General features: G+C 31.3%; 1 protein-coding gene across 1 annotated transcript; it reads right to left on the minus strand.

Annotated features, from left to right (window-relative positions):
• Positions 1-3616, minus strand: LOC124821143 (uncharacterized). The gene is made up of 4 exons (XM_047292985.2): positions 2899-3616; positions 2450-2686; positions 2140-2357; positions 1-490 (listed from the first exon to the last, which is right to left on the minus strand). The coding sequence occupies exons 1-4, from the start codon at positions 3166-3168 to the stop codon at positions 310-312; spliced, it is 906 nt and encodes a 301-aa protein (XP_047148941.1). The 5' UTR covers positions 3169-3616; the 3' UTR covers positions 1-309.
• Positions 3617-10523: the final 6907 nt, after the last annotated feature.

A 10523-nucleotide genomic window follows, 5' to 3' on the forward strand; every position in this document is an offset into this window, starting at 1 on the left:
TATTGGGGAATTGAAATAAATGATTTATAAATCGGGAATTGGAGTGGTATACAAAATGATAAATGAGGTAGAAGAACTAACAAAGAAAATTTCTGTAATCCGTATAAGGAACACGGAAATGGTGCGCTAAAAGAGGTGTTGGTCATGTCAGCCTGTTGGTCAACCCTTCCCCACTAGTTATATAATACATTTGACGGTCAACTCTTCCAATGGATAATGTCTCCTTATAAAGCCTCTCCCTTCCCAGATTTATGGTAGGAACTGTTTCATATAAGGAAACATACAAACCAGACCAAAAGTTGTGGACATCTATTGTAACAATGTCTCCTCCTCCTTCTGTAACTCATCAAGCCGTCTCCTGGCAAAAGCTGTGATAAAGATGGTTGTCGCTACAGTTATGCAGAAGCCGGCAACATTGAGAATAATTTGTGGGGCAGACAGAGAATGTTTTTCATGTGAAGCATCAGCCAATGTACGAATCAAAATTCCACTGCAGAATAATAGCCAAGTAAACAATGAGTTTCAGAGCATCCAAGATACCTTGAAATGAAGTTTCAATTTTCATAACCAACCAACTTATTTTGAAATGGGTAAATTTGAACCAACAGTGTTTCTACTGACCAAGTAAAGATACATTCTCAAAGCAGAAAACAACATAATGGTGAAAGCCTTTTATCCATAAGAACACAAGTTTATTTAGCGTAAGTAACAGTTAGGAAGGGAGAAGGCCCTAGTACAAGGTCAGAGCAATCTAAAAGCCTCAACCAGAGGCTTACAGTTACATATAACTTGTAGATGAAAAACCATAGGTAAATATCAAACCCTAATTCCTAGACCTTTTCTCAACTTTGTCTAATCCTGTCCTGACAGAGCTTAGGTATTTTGGCCAGTGACCATCAAACAATCTTTGTTGCACTAACATTTGTTTTCCTTACCATACCAAATCAACTTGATGACAAAACAAAAAAAATCCCATTGACATTCAATAACAACTCTGCATGCTGAATTGATGGCATTGAAGTTAAGGTTGCCCGTTTTCGATCAAGAGCGACACAAACTATGATAGTATAGGTGACAAAACAGCAATGAACAGCCAAGTATAATTCATAACTTTAAGTTTTGGTTTGTGGAACAGGTTGGTTTTCGGAGATCCCCTAGCTATGCACGATGCAATCAGGCATTTATGTGGAAATTAGTTCAATAAATACGCAACCATGATAATTTAGCAGACAATAGGCCAGTATATTGATGCATTTAAGAAGCCACATACATAGGTCATGCATGTAAACAGATCAATATCTTACTTCTATATAAGTCATAGAACGGTTTGTGATATAAAACTTGTGTGATTAATTGCATTCCTAATTAAGATCTAACAAGGGAAACAAATTAATTAAATACTACACTTCTCCCATAAAAATAAAAATCTACATCATAGATAAATTAATAATTGTCTAATCACATGGCCAAATTCAAGGAATGTCAAAACGTGAGGACACAATATGAGTTTGCTTTTTTATTAAAAAAATGACTGGTACAAAATCTGATGGCCATAAAAGAATCCCCAAGTTTGGTTGGAAGCATACGTAGAGAAGTTAAACTACAAAATACAACCAGAAATTTAAAAAACACAGGCAAGAGCGATTACCCCTCACAAAAAAGGGAAACTCTAAAGGCATATCTCAGTCTCATCAATATTGAAGATTCATCCGTTCACCAAATCAGTCTTAGAACTATTCCATAATGAATGAATACTCATGAAAGAAACATATCGCAACAAGGGGAAACAGAAAACAAGGTAATGCAAGATGAAAGGTTTGCAGGACTCTTGATCGTGTCAGTTATTGAAAATTCAAACTATACATCAGAGCCAAGCAATTTATACCAGATGGACTATGTGTTTTGCAGAAACAACCATATTGTTCTAAACATAATCAAGCAAGAGCCAGAGTTATTCAAAAGTGAGAAAAAAGTGGTCACCTTACGCTTCAGTACTTTAGGTACACATGGCAAATTTCAAATGCAAACATTAGATATTCAGGAAGTAATCAACCAAAGCACGCATATAACGAAGCAAAACACATACAATTTCTTAGTATAGCTTAAAAATGTGATGAGGGAAACAGAAAGAAACCCTACGTGTAGATTGCAACAAATATTTCCGGCACCATTCCTACCAAGGATCCAACTATATAAGGCCCATACTTAACATTTGTTGCCACAGCACAATAGTTGAAGATTAAGTATGGGAATGGGGAAATTCTGATTAAGGCAACAGCCCGGAACTGATGACACCAGTTCCCTCCACCAGCAGACCTTAGAATAGAAGCCTTCTTTGGATACTTCTCCAACCATCCCTGCATAGATATACAAAACATTGAATCCACATTAGTAAAGGTGAGGAAAAACCTGCAAACAAACCAACTCTTATTCAAGACAAAGCAAGTACCTCAATTTTATGGTGGAAGGTTTTGCCAATGATAAAAGGGAGTGATACACCAATAGCTGCTGCAGATATAATTAGCAAGAACCCAAAGCCATAACCAAAAGTCATTCCAGCCACCCACATGGAAGGTGTAGACGGCAAGAGTAGGGTTGGGAATATTGCCACGGAGGCAAACACCAAAACAGTTAATATTGGAGTACTGAAAGTCTCTGTCTCCCAATTTAATATCGGAATAACCCCCTGCCAAGAACAAATTAAATCATCCATTAGAATCACATAATTTTAATCTATGTTTCATGTTAGAGACAACATAAAAAATGCAAAACACAATTATTCTACACTATGCAGCAAAAAGGGTGGAATTCAGCTATTCCATTATCAAAATCAAAACTTTACAAGGGAACACCAATCCTCAAATCCAATAGCAGCGAGTGGGGGAAAAAAGAACAAACCTTGTCCATGCAATAGGGTCCAATCCAGACCAGAGCAACGACAGCCAAAAACCCCAGGCATAAAAACAACAATACCAATTTAACCCAATACAACACGGTGGCTCTTATCGTCGGCACAGAAGGCTCCACTGCCGCACCCAGTGGAGAAACGTCGTCGGGATCGGCCCTCAATTTCACATAGTCCCCATTACCATCATCGGGTCGGATTGTGTAGGTAACATCCAACACCACCTCCTCTCTCCGACCACCATCATTATCGTAATACGTCATCGGAAAATGAAAAAGAAAAACTAATTTATCTGGCACTCAAAAAAGGATTTCTTGTTTTTGGTTTATGAATGATTGATCACAGTCGATGACAGTATTTCACAGCCCAATAGGATCAGCACCCACGACGAGAGAATCGATTAGGGCACGAGGAAGACGATGATGACGAGAGGAGGGTCACGAGAAACTCGTCGATTCAGGAAATGGGGCTTTAATTTAGAGAATTAAAACGTGAAATTGGCAGCAACAGCCTTTCTCGGTTTTGGTTTTCTTCCCAGGTGATCTAAAAGCTGATGACACACAGTAACAAAATCACTTGCTCGAAACGGCGCCGTTTCACTCTTGAAGGCCACGAGGATTTCGAGTGACGGGTGTTGCAACTTGCAACTCGCAACGGCATGGATTGCTTTCAAAAGTGGAGGCGTGGCGTTTGGTTTGGTTGGTCCTGTCTTCGCCGTTACTGCTACGTGGACCTCATCCATTGGCATTTTATGATTACAATTAATTTACGATTAATTTTACTTTTTTCTATTAGTAAATTAAAATAAAGCTGCTAATAAGTCACGCATTAAGTATCTCCGTGCTAGCTCCTCCAAGTTATGTTGTTTGTTACTTTTTTTGCTTTCTTTTTTTTTTCTGAAAGCGTGGCTTCGTCAGCATAGTGCGATTTTTTGTTTGAGTGAGGAAAGAGAAAGATACAGTGACACTAAGAACCGACATCTGGATATTGTTTGGATGTTAACCAATGAGAATCTGACACGTGGTGAGAGTGGCACCGACTGGAGGCGTGGGTGGCACCAGCAACTACCTCGCAGCTTCTTGGGCGGTAGGAATCAAACACAGTTTATAAGCTTTTCCTCTCAACTATTCATTCTTCAATCATTTTATATATAACCAAAAGAATTATTTGAGTTCTCAACTGATCAATCACATTCAAGAGATTTTGGAATAGAGAACGATATGAATTTTACTACATACACGAATCTAACATTCGTATGTCAAAGAAACTATTAAATTCTTGATTTTTCCATGACAAGTCCTCATTGTTAGCAAATCAAATTATTCAATTTGTGTATATTCGTTTCTTTTCTTCGCAACTTACATCAACAATAACATGAAATTCCAAAATCAGTCCATGGTCCTACCCACCTATTACGAATAAAACATATACTTTGAAATTTTGTTCTATTAAAAATCAGTACCTTATATTTTTAAGAGTTTTTGATAAAAAAACGTGATTTGGCTTCGTCTTTTCTTGAATTTTTAAAAAGAAAATAACTTCAAAATTGGGTCAAACATTTTCTAAGTGTAATATTAACAGTTATAATATGTTTCTCTAATTTTAGTGAAAAAAAGTTTCTTCTAATTGTAATTTAATGATATTAGTAAAATATATCAAATATCTGTCTTACTAAGAGGAGGTTAAACGTGAAACATAGTTACTCAAACAAAAAACAATCTTTCAATTTATCTAACCAATTAACAGTGAGAGTTTCTTTAAGATGAAGGTGACAACTGCAAAAAGTTCCTTAATAGCATTACTCTATTTTCAATGGTTAAAAAACTGTTCGCACATATTAAAAGCTATCAAAGGGAAATAAAAATTTGTATATAAACATTGTACGAGTGGCGTGATACATTTTAAGTATTAAAAAAAAAATATATAATTACGATTCATAAATTATTCAATTGCTATGGTTGAATTAATTTATTTGATAATTCCTAAATTTATTTCCAAACAGAGGGTCTGTTTTAATAGTAAATGATATATAATAAGCAATTTTAAACTAAATTTGGATTTGCTTTTTCTTTTAGACAAAAGTTGAAGCTTTTTACTAGAATCGGGATACAAGTTAACCAATTTGTAAATGGGTTATCTTAAATGCTTCATTTACCTTCTCAAACTTAAATTGAGTGTTGTTAGACCACTGTAATCCATATTAAGAAGCTACTAATGAATACTTTATGATAAAAAACTATACCTTCTTACCAAATGAATAACCAATATTTTTTTATTTTACACTCACAGGGTATGAGAATGATTGGTACTTGGCAACAAAGAACCACTTAAAATAAAAGCAACAAAATTGTTACTGGTTAGCACAATGTAAATTTTATCATGTTAATGTTAAAAAGTAACAACTAGTTGAATCAGTAAATGCTTTTTTTCCTAATAAATAATTAGATATATGAGTTCTTTATAAAGTAATTTAACTTTTTTATACCTAATAAATTATTGGAATTTTTTTTAATCTATAAAGCAATTTAGATACGTTTTACAGATAAAAAAGCAAAATAAATAATTGTTCCAGATGATTTTTTTAAATTATTCGAGTAAAAAAAATCAATAATTTATTGAAAATAAAACAAAGTAAACTTTAATTTTAAAATAATTATTGTTAATTGTGACAATTGCAATCATTGAAACTTTACCATTTAAACAATGATTTAACTTTAAAACAAAACACTTATTAATAAGTTGAAAAGAATATGTAAACATTATTATATTCTGTAGAAGAAAATAAATTAAAACGAAGGTCAACATAAAGTTGTATATTCTATATTCAAATTTGTATCACCATTGATTAAGAAAAGTAGTATCGTCGTAATATAATTAAAATTAATTAAATCTTTATCGCCATACAAAAGGTGTCTTAGACAAGAGAGAATAGTTTGAGTTAGGTAAGTGTTAATAATTGACAGCACAACACAACAGTGACCAAACACTTTTGTGACAGATTGTATCATCAATACCTTCAATCAATGAACATAAACTATATGATGATATTGTATATTATATGATTTTTAATAAAGTACAGATAATGTATTAAAGTTGGAACAACCTTTGTGAAACAAATTAATGATTAAGCAAAGTATGGTCTAAGATTAGGGTTGGAACCCTGTTGGATCTGAGCAGTATCACTTGGTTGAAGGCTTGAAGGAATGAAATTCCCTCTTTGGTATGAAGCTTGTTTTGTTCACCAATAACAATGGACAAATACAAATACTCCATCTTACGTCTTAACATTACCGTTTCCTTAACGCAAAGGCCTATATCAATTTTATACACAACGACGCAACTTTATTAATTACCCATTGCTTCTTACTTCTTAGTTTTTGATACAAAATTAATAAATTTTTCACAAAATCATTATTACATGATGTTGAAACTAGAAAGATTAAATGCTCTGCAGTTAAATTTTCTTAATGTAGACCTATGCTTGTTTAGAGGGACTTAGCCGGAATAAGACCAATAATCCAATATATCAATATCAAAATGTATGTCATTTTTTTTTTAATTTTGCTGTTGGAATCCTATTATAGGTCACATATTTTTGTCATGTTCTTCACTGAATTATTTTTTAGGATAATAATAATAATCAAACATTTACAAATATTTTGTTTCTAACAAATTTAGATTGCAAACGGGTCTTGAGTTTTGTACTTAAAATTAGGAAAATATTAAAATCTTAATAAGAAAAATAAAAATGATATAAGCAATTGATGTAATGCGGCATGCCCATGAAGAAGATAATTTTGGGAAATTTTCGAGATACATAAACCATCATTATACAATGATTGTTTTAAAATATTGTTTACATACATACTGTGTGTTCGAACGGCCACACAAACGTCACGATATCAAGATGGTTTGAACGACCCTTTAGAACAGGAATGCGCTAGAGCAACTGAGTGTAACAAAATCAGAAGATAAGACTGACCAGTCGTAGGCGGAACGGCCGGTCTAGTCAATAATCAGGTTCCCACACAAAAATTAAGGTAATTAGTGATTATAGATATTAAGCTGAGATTGAGTCATGATTAAGATTTTGTAGGTTTCCACACAAAGATTAAGGTAATTAGTGATTAGAGATATTGAGCTGAGATTGAGTCATGATTAAGATTTTGCTAATCTTAAGTCCATGCCGAAAACTAGAAATATAGGTCAAAGGTAAGAGATAAGTATTCGCATTTACTGCACATTTATTAATGTTACATTGAGTTTCCGTACGAACAACCAACTGACTTAAGCATCAGATAACCTTTGACAGGTACACCTCCGGACGGTAGAGTGAAGACGAATACGAGGAACGCATACCGGACGACTTCCTAGAAGAAATTGTGTAGGTGTTGAGAGTTGTTTGACTTTTGGGGTGGGTTGGGTTAAATAGAATATTCATTATTAAGTGAAAATTTATAATTTAACTTCTTTTTATTATTAAGTGATAATTAATGACAGGTATAGTGTAATTTAACTTTTTTTTAAATATAGGAATTTAAACATGTAATTCGACTTTAACCGCGCTTAAATTCAATGTTAAAAAGGAAGTGTTTTTTCTTTATAGTGGTTTAGTACCAAATTTAATTTTCAATTCCTGATTAATTATGATAAAAGATTTAGAAACACAATATTCAATTTTTATGTAAATAATGATTTTTAATTGATTTTTTAATTGATTCAATTTGTAAATAATGATTTTTTTAATTGATTTAGAAGTGTTTTTTTATGTAAATAATGATTATTTTAATTGATTTCCTAATAAATAGACAAAAATACACTTATTTTCACATTTCATAAATTTATATTGTAACTTCAATCTTAAATATACATATAAACCTAAAGGAAAAGATCGAACTTTAAAGTAATCAAAATTAAGGAAAGAAAGTTAAAAGGGTACATAGTAAAATAATTCATTCTATTTATTGTGATTTATTTTGAAGTGTGTAATAGAAGTAATCTGTGTTACAAATGTATTTTTACTCTCTAATGTGCCTACTACGTTCTATCATAATTATATTGTAACAACTACTTAATATTTTTGAAAAATAAAATAACTTCTATAACATCTCATTTCTCATCCATGTTTCTCAACCATTTCCAAGTGTGACACAATTATTCTTTAATAAATGATGTCTTTATAATCGTTTTTCTGATTATCTTCATTAACAAGGGCTGTTTTATCAATTTCTTAATTATTACACTCATATTTAATATCAGAGTACACAGGCGTGCAAACGTATAAGAACTCTCTCAGATCTTGCACCCTCCAGAACTTTACTTATGAACACTTTACAGTTTCGAGTAAACTTCATTTTTTTAATCTCCAATTTCATTGCTTTTAATTAATCTGTTTCAAGTTCTAAGATTGAAATTCTTTTATTCACAAATAATTTTATTATACTATAATGCTATTCTATGATATCTGAATTTTTTTATACAATTTTTTTATGCCTGTGTGGATTACATGGGGATTTAATGTTTGAAATTTAATGGTTTCTAACTTGAGCAACACACCCTGCATCCCTCTCTTTTTGGAATGTGTTATTGTTTAAGGTTACATCAAAATCAAATAACAAGATATTTAAAATGTTTAGGATTGGTTTTGTTCAAAGTTGATGTTGATAAAAAGTTGATTCATTTGTTCTTCTCTTAACTCTGTTATATCGCTTAGCAAACATTAGATGTTTGTCATAATGCTTATAATTTCTGTTTTCGTGTTTTTCTTTCTCCCTCTTTATATAGTTTTTTTTAATAGCCAATTTAGTCTTCCATTTAATCGACAAATCTCAATTTAGTTTCTCGTTATGAAAGTGTTTGAAATAAGTCCTCACTTTTAAAATTGGGGTGATGATCTCGCATAAATTGTGTAAATCAGCCCTAATCTCGCATAAATCAGCCCTAAATCAATTTTTTCCCAATTAAAAATACTCAATTTCTTAATAAAATCATATCTTATCTAATTAACAAACATGCCAAGCACGCACAGAAGTATATTTTGACACAACCACTAACATATGCCAAATCATCACCTCATTAACTCTGTTTGGTTATATTTAACGGAATGGACTAATTTGACTCAAAATTTTAAAACTGAGGACCCATTTCAAACACTTTAACAATGAGGGACTAAATTGAGATTTGTCAACGAAACTGAGGACTAAATTAGCTATTAAACCTTTTTTTATTGTAAAAGTTAGAGTGTTTTTTCACATACATAATAATATCATTTTTTTTTCTTTTTACCTTTTGAGTGTTTTTTCCCATCTTTCTTCTTCGTTGGATTCTTTTCTTTGTTTTAGATATCTTGTTCACATGTTACCTTTATATCTATATCATGAAAGTTAATAATCATGCTATGGTACGAGAGCTTTTCAAGAAAAGTTTTGTTGTGTAACTCTGGTTCCTTGACTCACTTTTTTTTTGTTCTTTCTTTTATCTTCTTTATTTTTTTTTCTTGTTACTATGACGAATGAAATTTTAGTACAAGGTTTTCTATATTTTGTTGGTATTGATAATTAGAGGTATGTACTCAGAGAAATGATTTTTGTATTTTTTAGAGAAATCTGAATATAACTTTGTTTTTGTTGTTTTGTATTATCTTTGTAAAACTATGTTTTCTACTTTGTTAATAGTTGGATTGAGTTGAAATTTTTATACACACTTTTGTAACACATAGCTCTTTTTTAAGCATTAAAATTGTTAGTTAGAGATCTTTGGCTTGAGATATTTGTTTCGTAGGCTTAAGAAAAATGTTGTCGGAACTTAAATGATGAACTTTTGTTATAAAAATTGTAGTAGAGTAAACTATGCAAATTCTTATGTGATATTATGAATTGTTGTAACTTATAAGGTGAAAGTAATACTTTGATGGGAAGTAATGATAGATAGTGTATTGAGATGAGATTTAATGTGAGGGCTATCCTTGCTCGGTTAGTTTTAGACACATGTAGAGTATGACTTTCAGTAGTGATAATCGATGGAGGTTTTTATATTGCGGATTTAGAAATTTATTCTATCATATAGTCTAATTATGAATGTGAGTTTTAATTCTCAAACCTATAGAAATAACTCGAAAGGTAGGAGATAGATATGACATGTATAGAATCTCTAAGTTACTTAATACATTGACTTTCTAAAAAACAAAAAAAAAATCTAGATATTTATATTATGCATGAGTTATGAGTATTGAGTTGCAAGGATTGTATTATATATATATAGAGAGAGGATATCAATGTTGGAATTGTATACGATATTTAGTAACTTATTCTTGTATATTTTGTGGTTATGGTGATCATATATGTATGTATATATGTATGATTACACATGTATTATTACACATGTATTATTGAGTAACGCGATGTCAAAATTTGTTAATAAAAAGACACAAATATACATTTATATATTATATATAGTATTCACCCGTTCTTCCTAATGTTTTTTTTTAGTTTTAAAAAAATGTTTACAAATTTTAGAGAACTATAACTATATAATTTTACTATTTTATACTAATATTTATTATTTACATAATAACTAAATTAATAGTTTTAATATGTTAATTTATAATCGTACAATTAGT

Source organism: Vigna umbellata, chromosome 1 (assembly GCF_029865625.1).
Source record: "Vigna umbellata cultivar VRB3 chromosome 1, Vumbellata_1.0, whole genome shotgun sequence".
Taxonomy (NCBI): Eukaryota; Viridiplantae; Streptophyta; class Magnoliopsida; order Fabales; family Fabaceae; genus Vigna; species Vigna umbellata.